At 45.8% G+C, this 15,601-nt stretch overlaps 2 protein-coding genes across 2 annotated transcripts; one reads left to right on the top strand and one right to left on the bottom strand.

Annotated features, from left to right (window-relative positions):
* Positions 1–2,239: 2,239 nt before the first annotated feature.
* Positions 2,240–3,491, bottom strand: LOC112878644. The gene is made up of 5 exons (XM_025942882.1): positions 3,438–3,491; positions 3,208–3,354; positions 2,962–3,109; positions 2,788–2,864; positions 2,240–2,401 (listed from the first exon to the last, which is right to left on the bottom strand). The coding sequence occupies exons 2-5, from the start codon at positions 3,352–3,354 to the stop codon at positions 2,240–2,242; spliced, it is 534 nt and encodes a 177-aa protein (XP_025798667.1). The 5' UTR covers positions 3,438–3,491.
* A 1,740-nt stretch (positions 3,492–5,231) lies between these two features.
* LOC112878643 (protein GOS9-like) lies at positions 5,232–6,450 on the top strand. The gene is made up of 3 exons (XM_025942881.1): positions 5,232–5,373; positions 5,631–5,840; positions 5,922–6,450. Exons 1-3 carry the CDS (start codon positions 5,371–5,373, stop codon positions 6,150–6,152), a joined length of 444 nt encoding a protein of 147 aa, XP_025798666.1. The 5' UTR covers positions 5,232–5,370; the 3' UTR covers positions 6,153–6,450.
* Positions 6,451–15,601: the final 9,151 nt, after the last annotated feature.

Below are 15,601 nucleotides of genomic sequence, written 5' to 3'. Positions count from 1 at the left end.
TATTTTTATTATTCATTTGTAAAAAGCCACATTTCATTTTTTGAATCAAGGATTTTTCTGGAAAAAAACACGGTGTTGCTTTTAAAGAAACACTTGATATTAGAATGACTTTCCGGTATGTGTTTGTATATATATTGAGACTTTGCACATCTCGTTTGTTTCTATGCATATATAAATATTTTATAACTTCTTTTCTTCTTTAGTTTTGGACATAGGAAACTAGAAACAATTTATGTGGATATTATGTTCGTGAGTACATTCACACTTTTGTACGTGACAAATTGATGAGTGCCAATATCTAAGTACGTAAACACCATTTACAAGTACATTTCTGATTGTGCGGGCATGATAGTTTAATATATTTGTTATATTTTCTAAATGATAGATGATGAGAATGAAGGAAGAACTCCTCTTGGTGGATAGGATTCGGGCAATCTGGTAGGAACTCATACGGTTTCATAATTGCAAGGTCTTATATGCCAAAGGAACATTCTGCTTCAACGGAAAGCTTAATCAACCACTGTCGTCGGCGTGTGATGTAAACAAAACACTATTAACCGATGGATCGTGATGACGAGTTATATACTTGTGATGAGTTATATAGTTGTGCATTTGTAAATACTAATATATTCGTAAATACTTGTATACTTGTATATTGGATATATACTTAAGTAGTTGCTGGATCGTAACATGTTATTTAGTTTCAAAAGATTTCAACATGATCACGGCTGATGGACGTATAGCAGAGTACGAGCTCGGGTACACGTGTAGACGTAACAATTGTGCGTAAATAAACAGCAACAAAAGAAATAAAACTGGAAACAAAAAGTAAAATTACTTTTATTACCGGTCCGCACAACAACAGCTACTACTTGGACCGGCTTAGCGCATTAGCCTGGCAACCCTATTAGTAACAGTTGGTGTTACCAACTAATACTAAAGGTTCCTTTAGTACGGACCATGCAACTGGTACTAATGATCAAGACTTTTAGTCTCGGTTGCTCGGTACTGGTTGTATATCCGGTACCAAAGGGAGTTTAAAAATCGGTATTAATTGTGCGTTAAAATATTGTAAGATCCTGTCCTCCATTTTCCACACCAGGTAACCACCTTTCCACTATTCCTAGCTTTTAATCATCCAAAAACCCATATTCTATTTATATGAGATATCATTCTTCATCAGTTCAAATTCAATAAACCACAAGAAACCTCCTAAAAATGCTACAAATGTATCTAAGCATATTTTTGTACTCGTTCTTCCAAATTCAAGCGTAATATAGAACGTTATTCCAATATTTTAACATTAAAATATTGGAAAACACATTCTAACGAACCATGAAAAGAAAATTCTTGCTAGCCTATTTCCTACATCATATCCTTTGCTCAAATGAAATATAATAATGTTACAATATTTGGAGCATTAAAATATTTAAATTCCCTTTTCTTATGTCTAGAAAATGCATTTCTTATATATATCTTTAGTTTGTCTTACTCAATAAGTCCTTAGAAAACCACAGTAAAATACTACAACAATGTATAAACCTATTTCCATCTCTAAATTCTTAGTTGAAACTCAATGGAACCATGTTCCAATATCTAAAACTTTCAAATAGTCGAAAACCCTTTTCTTATATCCAGAAATTCATATTTAATTCCTTTCCAATTCACTATATCTATCGAAATTCCCAAACACACCAAAGAATCATATAAGGTTAATACTCAAGACCTGATAATCTTGGTTCCATCTTAAAAAAACCATTTCAAACTGTTTAACCTTTTATTCCTTAGGAACACTACAGGAAAATAGGCTATTTTCATCGGCCAGAAGCCGACGAAAATAGGACAAATGCCGACGAAAATAGCTATTTTTGTCGGCCCCCCGACGAAAATAGGCCGACGGAATAAAGTCGACGAAAATAGGATTATTTTCGTCGGCAGCCGACGAAAATAACGGTATTTTCGTCGGCCAATACGGCCGACGAAAATAATCGGATGCCTGCTAAAAAAATGAGGAATCTTCTTCACTATAGCTCCAGTAATCATTGTTTACACATGCACTGTTTACTATTTCTGTGTAAGTAATCATTTCACATGTATGCACCTGTGTAAGTAATCATGAGCTTCACCAAGTCTGTCAGTAATAGGCTTCCGCAGAATGATTCAAAGTTATCATGCGAAATTGTTAACAAAACTCTTATATAAAGGAACTTTTTAAAGGCCTCCTCATTGCTGCTAAGTTCTACATAACATGGGCATTTATTTGGTTCAGACTTCGAAGTTCTGACTTGTATGTATAGTAAGAAATAAAGAACACAAATTTACACATTACTTTTAGTACTGCAATGATGTCAGGAGACCGCTGGAAGGCAGCCAATATGAAATCCGACAGTCTTTTCCTGACCTACAAGAATGTAATATAAGGGAACCTAGAATATGGGAACATGGAACTTACAGAAGTCATGTTAGGCAAATAACCAATTCCAAAGCCAGACAAGCCATATGAATATACCATCATTGTGGATTATAGGTGAAGGTTGGTATTGGCAGTTTGTACTTCTTTCATTTTGATCATCCAACATATTCCAACATAAAATAGATGGACTTAACCTACCACTGCTGACTGCTCCAGTTAGTCATAGCATCATTTAGGATGGCTTTCAGAATTAATAAGTTTTGTGAAAACAACAGCTGCAATAGTTCAACATATATGTATCAAACTATAGTTACAAAACATCAGTATAACACATAAGAGACAAGGAAAATTCAGAATAAGTCTAAGTTGTTTACCTCGAATGAGAAAACCTTGTCTGGGAACATTGCAGCATATCTTGACATAACTACTGGAATAAGAGCACACAACAGCGCTGAACAACCAAACATAGATTTTTCACATCAACATTATGTTGGTAATTTAGTATGTATATCAATAGTAATCATAATGAGAAAAGGTAGGCAACATACAGTCATTAACGTCCCGTAATGCAATTGCAAAATACAAAGAAAGAAAGCGAGGTGCCATTTCCAGTGACTGTTTTAATCTGTCCGATTGTGGACTGTTAACTGCCACTTGTAATGTCGAAGATATTGTAGGAGATATCCAATGTTTTGCCTGAAGGGAACAGTAGAAAAAGATACCACTAGTACTAAGAATTCAGGGGGAATATAGAAACATTGAACATACACTATTGTATAGGAGAAACTACTTACGGCAATACCATCATTCTCATCTTTTAGAAGGTCTAGGAACATTGGGTCAGCGAGGTCTAGGGGACTACTATCATCAGAACCTGAATTACCCCTAGAATCTTCTATTGCAGAACCAGTGTATGCCTCATCCATCAGTGCAAGAAGCATCTGCACCATAGAAAATAAAATGGCTTAGCCAATCCGAAGTAGGTAATTCATTCATAGCTTCGTGAATACATTCTGAAGATAACCTCAGGAGCAGCGCTCTTCTGGATTGTAGCTATACTACTACCAATAAGAGTTCCAGAATTGTTCTTATCTTGGTTCACATGGGACTACATTTGTACAGAATTCAGAAAATAAATGAAAGCTACTAACCTACTAGTGCATATGCAAACAAATATTTCTTGCTTAAGAATTGTGTTTAGACATTTAGTACATAACACTTATATATAAACTAGAATTGTAGATAAGTTAGAACTTTCTAATTATCCAGGCTACACTAGCGAACTTCACTGCCATAAATTGTTCACCGCATATCTTCCACTTGATAACTGTCAAATACAGGATCATTCAGTACATACCGCGGGGCAGAGGGGCGCGGGGGCGGCGGCGGCGTGGGGGCCGTGCGCCCGAGGCGGCGGTGGCCGCGGGGCCGAGCCGCGCGGGGCCGTGGGGGGCCGCGCGCCCGAGGCGGCGGCGGCGCGGGGGCCGTGCGCCCGAGGCGGCGGCCGCAGGGGCCGCGCGGGCCCGAGGCGGAGGCGGCGCGGGGGTTTCAAATGGGAAAGGAAGCCAGCGAGGCAGCTTGTGGGAACAGGACAGGAGGAGCACCTGTAGTACTGCATTAGATTACTAGCAATAATTCATAAGCACTCGACGCGGTATGCAAGCAGTAGCAGCAAGGTGACTCTAGCTACTCTACTACTAGTGTTAGACCTATAAGGGATGAGAGAGCTGGTGGTGGTTTTGATCGTCTGCGGTCATCCAAGGATCACGTAAAGGTAAACCTCGTCATCTCTGTGGACTATTCTTTCCACATGAAGAAGCAGCCTTGTTGATGATCATGAGCCTGGCAACCTAGCTAGTACCTATAACTAACTGGTGTTCATCCATGCATACGCGGTCACTTGCAGAGTTTCGCAAGGAAGTTAGTCTATACCCCAACTCGGGCCCATCCGGAAAAAGATTGAAATAAAAGTTAATTTATGGATAGAGATTATTGACCTTTTAGTTTTAAACTCTAGTTGACATCACCGATTTATCTTTATTGCATGCGCTCATCCCTCCATGGGTGGGCTACAAAAGAAAATAGAATTTGTGTTAGTTGACTCCTCGCGGGGGTATTCAGACATCAAAAAAATTGATTTTTTTCTGGCTGAAGCAACACCTACCTAATCGTGCCCATGGGCCATAGTTAGTAGGTGGCCGGATTAAGCCGGGCAAGTGCCCAACAATTGGTCATGATGGCACGCGTCATGGAAAATTAATCATCTAGCAAATAATGATAAAAACGCATAATTCATGACAAAATCCCCAAACATGATAAGCTAAGCTTCGTTAGAACATCTGAATATTGGATGCAAAAAAATTATTGTTTAGGCCATCCTAAGGTTTCAACGAATACTTGTATTATTGTACGCCAATCATCTAAAACTTGCGCAAGCTAACTCATTAGCTAAAACCAGCCTGGCCATGGATAGAGATGGAATTGACATGCATTATTTCTTGATTCGTCTAGATCGTCCAAGAGTCTGTATTTCCTACTTGCATTGGGCAAGGTTCGAGCAAGGAGGCATCCTGCAACCTGCACCCATGCACAGTAGTCTCCAGCCCTAGTCAAGGTAGATTAAATAAACTAGAACGGCGCCACTAGCTGCAAGGTAGATTAAACTAGGACGCGGCTGACCAGGGAGAGACTGATCGAAGCAATGGCTCATTAGTTAATTTGTCTTTTGAAATTATTGGCTACACCAGGCCGTTGATGATCCAATACTCATATGTATGCTTGCGTGTTATATTGTCGTCACTAGAGAGACGGACCGGGCACCAGCAGCTCACCAGCACTATAAATAGGCATGCATCCCCGTTAGTTCATAGAGCAACAAGATCCGGGCAGCAAAGCACGCTCGTGACATCCCTTAGCTAGCTCGTGGCATCCACTGCGTACTTAGCAAACTCCCATCAATGGTAGGTACTTTAAGCTGTGTCTCAGTTGATGATTGTCTGTCATATACAGTACTATGCATGCATCATCAGTTCTCTAGATCCATAAATAGCGCATTAATTATTGCTTTTCTGAACTGATCCATCATATGCTGGCCGAGCTAGGGAAAGACTACCTGTGCACTGCAGCTAGCTAGGTTTTCTACGTACAGCTAGCTACAGTAACCTGCTAGCTCGCTCGCTAGTTATATTTACCCATATGGATGCATATGTACATGCAGGCGATGATTGCCGTCGGCCCGTTCGGTGGTGCTCAGGGTACATCGCACGACATGACCGGGACATCCAAGAAACTTCAGAGCGTTACTGTTTATAGCAGCAAGGACGGTGCCGGTGGACACATCAACGGCATCTCCTTCTCGTATGAAAATGACCAGGGGTCAACTACGTCGGTCGATACGTGGGGCACAGCTGCAGGCTCAAAAGCTACGGTATGTATGTTCTTGTCGATTCATTGTACGTTGTTATAGCTAATGTACCAACCTATTCTAATGTGCCAAAATCGTCGTTAGTTTACCATTCCAGCAGGTGCGTATTTGGCCAACCTCTCCGGCACATTCGACAACAATGTCAAATCGCTGACTTTTGTCACTAGCGACGGGGAGCCATACGGGCCGTACGGTGATCCGGCAGCTGGGAAGGGTTTCGAGATACCAATGCATAAGGGCGCCATCGTCGGCTTCTTTGCTCATTCCGGCGGGGTGCTCAACTCTCTCGGGGCATACGTGGGTGCCCAGCCATAGATGCAACACAGTATGCTACCAACAGTACTACCGGCCGAAACCGTTGGGCATGCATGCTGGTGGCCACCTTGATGCCTTGTGCTGCTGTTTGATTACTCAGCTGTGTGCAGTTTAATACAATAAAGTAGCTAGGGGCCCTACCGATCAGTACTTTAGCAGTAGCTGATGGATGGATTCCCATAGCTGTCCGTCTAAGTGTGCTTCTTTAAGTTACCGCTTTGCTGTTTGCGTGTTGTTTGCACTGTCCTGAATGGCTTTGTGATGAATAAAGGTCTTGGAACTTTGTTATTTATTTCCTCATATTTTGGTAAGAGTGGTACCCCTGTGAATCATATTGGATCAAAGACTATTATTTGGCCTAGGTTTTATACAACGCTCAAAACAACCGCGTGTACGGTGATTGAGTTTTCAGTTATACTGCAGAAGGTCCTGCGTGCATTTTGAACCACCATGAAGTTAACTAACTCGAGAGTAGGGAATCCAAATACCCTGGGCCCAGCCAACAGAAGATCTCAATCGTGTACTCAGGCAAACCACCCGCCAAAACAGTAACTAAATCCACACAGGCACCTTCCACGTCTAAAAGATACTCTGGTAGAGCGCGTTAGGGAGCGTTAAGTCCATGCAGCAGTACCACTGTGCAACAGGTGTTATTATTATATCACCAGCAGCTAAATATATTCGAACTTAGGAGAAAACTGAAGTGATCCAACTGTAGTTTTGAATAGAGAGAGAGAGGGGGGGGGTGTATTTGGCATGCATATATATTCAGCTCCCTACTTAACTCTGCATGTTTTATGTCCGCTTCACGTGTACGCAGTTCAAGTGTATTTGAACTGTTTTTGCACTATGCATTATCTAGGAATAATCAATCTTATACTTACATTATAATAGTCTGGTAAGTGCTACAAGCATGCCGATGACTCAACTTGTGTTACTATTGTTGGTTAAGAGATTTGTAGAACCCTCTATAATACAGCTCCCCCACTCCTTATATCCCGAATCTCCCTTCCATCGGAGCTCTTCCGAGCTGCCCACGGCCACCTATGCCCGCCTCCCAATTACTGCCCCGCCCTTCACCATCATCGACCTACGACCGGTGCGCTGGCCACGGATGATGACCATGCAACCAACTGGAGCCACTCCAGATAAAGAACCTCCTTGCAAAAGTGAAATCCCTGTTCTGTTCCATTTTCCACCTGTTTCAACACCGCTCTAGCAAGCGACCACCGACAAGATTCCCCTTGCAGGTTTTCCTCTTCGTGGTCTACCTGTCATATAGTTGCTATCATGAGTCATCATATGAACTGAGCACCAGAGAAGGCAAAGTTATAGTTTTCGAGTCATTGGGGAAACCACACGTCGATATCCAACACGTTCTAGCTAGACGCGTTGAAGAAGTAAATTAATTTTTGTAACAATCTAATTTTCAAATCAGGAATCTAAATAAATTTTTGTAGCATCAATAAGATTTTTATTCAATCTCTTTTGATTTTAGAATATTTTAGAATAAGATTATTGACCTTTTAGTTTTAAACTCTAGTTGACATCACCGATTTATCTTTATTGCATGCGCTCATCCCTCCATGGGTGGGCTACAAAAGAAAATAGAATTTGTGTTAGTTGACTCCTCGCGGGGGTATTCAGACATCAAAAAAATTGATTTTTTTCTGGCTGAAGCAACACCTAGCTAATCGTGCCCATGGGCCATAGTTACACTACCGGAGAGACCAGGTTTGCCGAGGGTGAAAAGGTTTGCCGAGCGCTATATTTCGGGCACTCGGCAAACATATTCTTTGCCGAGTGTCGCTCTCGGCAAAAAAAAACACTCGGCATAAAATATTTTGCCGAGAGCCTAACACTCGGCAAACAGATACACTCGGCAAACAGATACCCTAAACCCTAAACCCTAAACGCCGTTATCTTTGCCGAGTGCTTGATTTTTGACACTCGGCAAAGGGTGTATTTGCCGAGTGTCAGCTGACCGACACTCGGCAAATAAAATATTTTTTTGGCTGGCTGAGAGGTCCTGGCGGACAGTCCGCCAGGACCTCTCGGGGTCAGCCAGCAGAACTTATCATTTTTCTTCCATCCAGCTATCTCTTCGTGGGCCCATCGTGTTATGTCCGTGGGAGACTGTCCAAAACCCTCTATACCTCTTGGATGAAGCTCCTCTATCTCTCTTCATCCACATAACACAACTAGCTCCTCTCACTCTCTCTTCCTTCCCCACGGACAACACCCCCCATTGCCCCCCATTGTCCGTGGAGCCAAGGATTCGGTTCCTCCGCAAGGTCCACGGCGAAGGAGCCCCTCCACAGGCTGCAAGAACCTTCTCCCCTCTTTTCCAATCCTTTGGAAGCACTTCCATTCATCCTAGGGCAGGAACAAGGTATATACAATCCTCCATCGATCTCTCTACTCGATGCATATCTTGAGGAATGCTTTTAGCTATTGTTTCCTGCTAGGTAGAGCATGCTATTCTTTGAAAATCTTGAAGAATGGATGGCTAAATCTTTAGTTCACATGTTCATGTTCATTTCATAACCTAAACCTTTATTCAAGTCGATCTCCCAATCTATCCACTCATTGTTGTTCAAAATTTAAGTCTAGGCTTCCATTATCATCTAGAATGTGCCTACAAAGTTTGAGCCCCATTGGATTAATTCTTGACATCACATGTTTTCGCGGGAACATTCAAAACCGAGAGGCGGACTGTCCGCCAGGACCTCTCAGTCTTGATTGTTACTGCATAATCCTTTGTTTGTATCCACCCGTTCTTTCATTACTTCTAATCAAGCAGTATACTTCCTATACATGTACAGATGGTGCATGAGAGGAGGACCAAGTTCTTGCATGATCCCATCTCCAACTCCGATTCCGATGAAATTGAAGTCGTTCCTCCACCTAAGCGCAAAAGGAAGCCAACGCCCAAAATTTCAATGAGTCGAGCTGGGCAAATGGGCGGTCCTAGCCATGCGGCACCCAGGCGTAGCTACCAAAGAGCTGCTCAACCACAAGGTGATGTGCCTCAAGAGGAGGTTCCTATCTTTGATGAGTACCCTCCACTCCAACCCTACCGGAAGTATATCATGCACAGACCGGAGTACACAAGGATCAACTTCGGTGACCCTGGAGTGAAGCGAGTGGATTACACCACAAAGCAAAGAGGTGCTGCATTTAAGGAAAGAAAGGAAAATCCTTATGATTATGAGAAGTACATCACGGATAGGAGGTTTTGGAGCAAATTTCAAGCTGATTGGTACATATCCGTCTTTATTGAGAAGAAGAATGCTATCACCGTCTCCAAGTACATCAATTGGGATAAAATGAGTGAGAAAAATAATCCAACCTTTGACTTGGTCATATGTGAATGTGAGAGGAAACACCTCTATGAATTCTTGGCCCTCAATCAAGATTGGAACAATGAGTTGGTTGCTCAATTTTGCTCCACTGCTTGGTTTGAAGGTGAGGGCAAGAATTCCTTTATTCACTTCAATCTTCAAGGGCGCGCCTTCTGGGTTTCATACAAGCAATTTGCTACTATCCTTAAGCTTGATGACACTCTAGATGAGATGGAAATTCACGATGACATCAATCCAACGGATGAAGCTCTTATGACTCTCTATCGGGATGAGGATCCGGATATAGCGACGACTCATGGACTACGTCCATATATGGAGATCATGAACAGGATATTCCGGGAGACCTTGACTCCCAAGAGGGGTGATCGCACCAAGATTCATGGTACGGTCAAGAACCTTCTTCTAGCTATGGACTTTGATCATTCGCCCTTTAGTGTCTTTCACTTTTTCTGGACGGAGTTGAGGTACATGCTCCATCATGGCAGTAATCCAGTTATCTATGCTCCATACATTCAAAGGATGATTAATGCCGTGACTGGAATGGAGTTTGGATATGATGCGGTCCATGCCCCATATTGCCCACAGCCTCCCAAGAAGCAAGAGTTTCCACCAGAGGGCGAGTCTCCCCCATCAGCTCACTCTCCACCCCAGCCCACTATGGATATGCCCTCCACCTCGGCGATGCCTTCCTCTTCTAGGACTCGTCCTCGCAGGAAAGGCAATGCCTTTATTTCTGGCTTGAAAGCTCTCTTCAAAGTATGCCGCAACACCAACGATGTAGTTCGTGCTCACGCTCGGGCAAATCAGCAGAGTATCAACAGGATTGAGCGCCACCTTGGCATTGAGGAGACGGATTGGCCCTCATTTCCGCCTTCTCCTCCTAGGGACTTTCCAGCTGCGTGGGAGCATTATGATGTAGGTGATGATGATGATGATGATGATGATGAGGATGATGAGTGATTACTGCTCCGAGCTTCCATTTGTCTTTTCTCTTTTTGGTGTTTGATGCCAAAGGGGGAGAAGATTGTATCCTAGCATTCCTAGCATTCTTATCTTTCCATCCTTTAGAGTCGTTGTGAGACTTTGGATCTATGTGAGACTTGGCTTGTATCGTATTTGAACTAAGTTGGCTTGTAATTTCTAATTTCTTTTTATGGATGATGTTTGCATGGTTATGATCTTATTGCTTTTCTATGTTTGTGAAATCATGTGATATTACATTATCTTGGTTTTATCTCATCATGATGCTTTGACTTTATTTGGTTTGCTCATTATGAAATGAAGCCAACCCATGCCTTGAACAGAAAAATGCAAACCCGACGATTCGTTAAAATTGGAGAACGGTACCAGTTCAAGAAATGTGGTTCAAGCGAAGATAATTCTTTGTTTTATATTTTCTTTAGTCTAGGTATACCATACTATCAAGGGGGATGTGGAAAGTGTGTGGTAGAACACAAATAAACCAAATCCGGAACCCATGCATTGAACAGAAAAATGCAAACCCGAGTGGTCCTGGCGGACTGTCCGCCTGTCCTGGCGGACAGTCCGCCAGGACACTTAAAAACAGACTAATGGCTAGTTTTTAGTGAGGCTCTGTATATATCCCTTCGACCCCAACGGGAAATCCACCCTGCCAAACTGCATAAGCTTAGCCTCAAGCACCTTCTAAGCACTCCAAAACTCCCCAAAGTGAAACCCTAGCTTCCCCACTCCAAATCCTTGGTCTAGGGTTGGGTTTGAGCAAGATCCAAGCAAGATTCAAGTTCTTTCCCAAGAGATTCACCAGCTTTGCCGAGGGAGCAAGATCCAAGCAAGATTTAAGCGATTGTTATCACTTTTTAAGCCATTGTGATCGCTTTGGCTGATCAGCAAATGAGGAGTCCAAATTTCTTAGCCTCAGTAGCCATGGAGGCCCAGGCACCCCGCGCACGCGTGCAGCAGGAACTGCCGCAGCAACCAAGATGCTCATGACCTCATGTTTTTCCATCGACGTCGCGTTAGCTAGATGCTTCCTGTGCGTGAGAGCTTTTGGGTAAAGGGCTGCTCCATTTATGGCTTTATTATCACAATATTTCCCGATTAACAACGCATCCTCTTCTATCGCTCCTAGTAACAGATGAGTGTGAAATTCACCAGTGACACGGACAAACTTTATTCATTGCCTGGATAGAGAGTGTGATGTTGTGTTGTGCAACTTGCTTGCCAATTGGATGCTCACGTGACAAAGTTCATACAAGTTCAAATGTCCCGAGCCAGCATAAATGAACATATACAGTCCATACAAGTTTGAAAACGTTCATACAACTCACTGGGTCGGCGGCGGCGGCAGAGGCGGAGGCGGTGGCGGCGGGACAAACCCGTAAATAGCTTCTAAGGCATAGTCCTTTGCTTCAGAATCTTCAAGTTTCAAGAATATCTGACGCTGCTCCCAATTTAACCTGCATAAATTTAGAACAGAACGAAGTTCTTTGCCTTTGAAACCACACCTCATAGCTTTGTCACAACAATTTTCCATACTCAGTCGACCCATGAAGAGTTGTGCGGCAAATTCTTTACCTTCCATCAGGTTTGAAAAATGTTCACCAATGCTTGAATCTGACTTGCCACTGCTGGTGGACTCTGCGTTGCATCTCATCTTCATCTTCATCTTCTTTCTGGGATTAGGCTCATTGGCTACATTATCATTGTCTACAAGATGTGTCGGCGGGGTCTCGACGACATAGTCAGGCGTAACATAGTCAAACACTGCCGCATATGTGAGCCAATGCTCTGAAATATAGTGCTCACCCGCCTGCATAAACCAAAAAAAAACTTGTGGATTGGAAGGGTATTAAGATTAAGCTAAGTTTCGGATTATGATATGGATTGCAATGCTTACCAAATGGAGTTTGACATCATTTTCCAATGCAGTAACATGTTCTTTTATATCATCGATACTCAAGTTGCAACCCACAACTTGTAGAGTTCGTGCAACTTTTTCCAGTACATCAGGATCAGTAGCTCTCCACTGATCCTTACTATCCGCAAACTTTATGTCATGCAAAGAAAGAAGGATTCTTTTTCGCGTGTCCATCGGATCAGTTGGAAACCTACAATTTATAATCCAGCTTACTTTTGACTTTCCTGTTCAAAAATAATTATAAGGATGCAGACAAACTTACATTTCATACTCCAGCTCTATCGGTCCACTTAATAATATTAAAAAAACTTGCGTCAGAACTATTTGGAAATGTGCAAATAATTTCGTATACAAATTATAAGGACAACTAAACCTTGCAGGTGAGCTTCCACATGATTCCGACTGGGTGTTTTCCTTAACCCTTGCAGGTGAGCTTCTTTTCGACCGGGTGTTCAACTGAAAGAATGAGTCAATAAGTCATTGGGAAATTTGTATGCAAAAAACTTGTTGCATATTTGATTTAGTCCCGCCATGAATCAAGCCAACTGGACCGATTAACTTTGGAACACCTCAATTCAACTAAAACAAACCTGTGTTGGACTCGGCCTTCGAGCTGAGAGCGGCGGTACAGTCGAACACGATTCCTCAGTTGACACTGAACCGGACATACAATGGCTAGTTGTTGAAACTGATGGAACGAAGTCCTGCCAAGAAGGAAATAAAATCCATATACATTATGGATCAATGCACAAAAAAAGAGATGTCTTATTTTCGAAATACATAGCCGAGAATAATATCAATTGAATATGATACAAGTTTTTATGAACAAAACAACGTGTAATGGCGTAGGTCGAAAACACAGATTTAGGGTCTCATATGGTCGAAAACACAGATTTAGGGTCTCATATGGTCGAAAGCTTATCAGCTCAAAATTGTTTGCCCCCCAAAAAATACAAGTAGCAATACCTATATATTGAACAAGTACAGATCACAATCCCAGATTGCTCTATTCTCCCAGTTACTCAAGGTGTAAGCCAACCCTACTTAATTCTGGAAAGTCATCATGTAGTTGGCCACAAGGAGCACTCAGCTCATATCACAAGTGCGAAAGGGGTGTTAATTGTTGACTAAAAGCCCCAAGACATGCCTATGGTAAGTTTCTTTCGGTCTCACAAGTTATGAAAATTGTGAGAGCAACATGACAGCCAAAGGTAACAGACAACAAGCACTCTCTGCACAGCACAAAGAAATAGCGGTCCGTCAGAACTGAGGGGTCCTGGCGGACAGTCCGCCAGGCCCTCTCAGTTCTGATTGTTACAGCATAATCCTGTGTTTGTCTCCACCCGTTCTTTCGTTACTTCTAATCAAGCAAAGAGAAAATAGGGAGGTTATTAAAAAAAATCAACATGCCTTGGTTACCAATCAGTCACTGAATAATATAGCTTCTTGCTGGATCAGCCTTTTTTAGATAATCAACCTGAAATCAACATGCATAAGGTGGGATGCGAGTGGTAATGGAGAAACAAGTAGCGAGATCTTTAAAATGAATGACTTGTGTGCAACTACATTGAAAAGTCAGAGGCAGACATTCTCAGCACACGCCGGGGCCGGGGCCGCGGCGGCGGCGGCGGCGGGGGCGTAGGCCGGGGGCACGGCTGCGGTGGGGGCGCCGGCCGGGGCCGCGGGGCGGGAGAGCGGAGCGCGGGCCGGGCGGGGCCGGCCGGGGCCGCGGGGCGGGAGAGCGGCGGCGGCGCGGGCGGCGGCCGGGAACGCGGGCGGGGGCGCGGGTCGGGCGGGGGCGGGGGCGCGGGCCGGGGCGCGGGCGGGGGCGGGCGGGCGGGCGCGGGCGGCGGCCGGGAACGCGGGCGGGGGCGCGGGGCGGGGGAGCGGCGGCGGCGCGGAGGGGGCGGCGCGGGCACGGGCGGCGGCCGGGAACGCGGGCGGCAGCGCGGCGGGGGCGGCGGGGGCGGCGCGGGCGCGGGCGTCGGGGGCGCGGGCCGGGCGGGGCGCGGCGCGGCGGGCGGGCGGGCGGGCGCGGGCGGGGGCGCGTGCGGGCGGCGCGCGGCGGCCTGGAACGCGGCGGCGGCGGGCATGGGCGGCGGGAACGCGGGCGGGGAGCGGCGGCGGCCGGCGGGGGCGGCGGGGGCGGCGCGGGCGGGGGAGCGGCGGCGGCGCAGCGGGCCCGGGGGTGGGGGTGGCGGCTCAATCGAAGATAGCGGGGCCGGGGGCGGGGGCTTTGCCGAGTGCCGCGGATCGGAGGCACTCGGCAAACATGGGGTTTTGCCGAGCGCCAGATCTAGGGCACTCGGCAAACAAGCGGGTTTATCTCGCTCGCCCACCGCCCACGCCCACGCCCGCCGCCCGCGGCCCGCCGCCCACGCCCACGCCTGGCCGCCGCCGCCCGCGCCGCCGCCCCCCGCCGCGACCGCCGCCCACGCCCGCCCGCCGCGCCGCCCACGCCCACGCCGCCGCGCCCGCCGCCCACGCCCACGCCGCCCACGCCGCCCACGCCCACGCCGCCGCGCCCGCCCACGCCGCGCCCGCCCACGCCGCCCACGCCGCCGCGCCCGCCCGCCCACGCCGCCGCGCCCGCCCACGCCGCGCCCGCCCACGCCCACGCCCGCCCGCCGCCGAGGCCGTGGGCTCGCCGCCCCGAGGCCGCTGGCTCGCCGCTCCGAGGCCGCGGGCTCGCCGCCCCGAGGCCACCGACGCCGCTGCTCACACCCCGACGCCGCTGCTCCCACACAGCAGTCTTCCCAACGCCGTCGTCTCGCCGGGGAGCGCTCCTCGGGTGCTGTCGCCGACCGTCCGTCCGCCGCCGGCAACGTCGCCTCCAGTCTAGGTGACGACCCCGCCTTGCTAGTACATAAGATGATTGCAATGCTTGTGAAGTATGTGTTCGCGTATGCCCGATAGATCTACCCCTTGTGGATTGGAGATTTGAAAAGGATATTAAAAGGAAACAATTGCTTAATTATAGTAATGATTTCGGAGTTTGTGAGTTAAGAAGTGAGCTAAACATTATTGACTATAGGAGTGTTGAATGAAATGTTGCACACCTGCTTGGCTAGTAGATAATTTCTTATTTAAGCAAAAAGAATCTCCAAAATGATGCATGCTTTGTTTGTGAAAATCTCGATTTCTCTTGGTTGTTGATCTAAAGTGGTAAACTTTTTTAGGTTGCC

The sequence above is a fragment of the Panicum hallii genome, unplaced genomic scaffold (assembly GCF_002211085.1).
Source record: "Panicum hallii strain FIL2 unplaced genomic scaffold, PHallii_v3.1 scaffold_190, whole genome shotgun sequence".
NCBI classification, from domain to species: Eukaryota; Viridiplantae; Streptophyta; class Magnoliopsida; order Poales; family Poaceae; genus Panicum; species Panicum hallii.
This window is presented reverse-complemented; position numbering and strand designations above follow the sequence as displayed.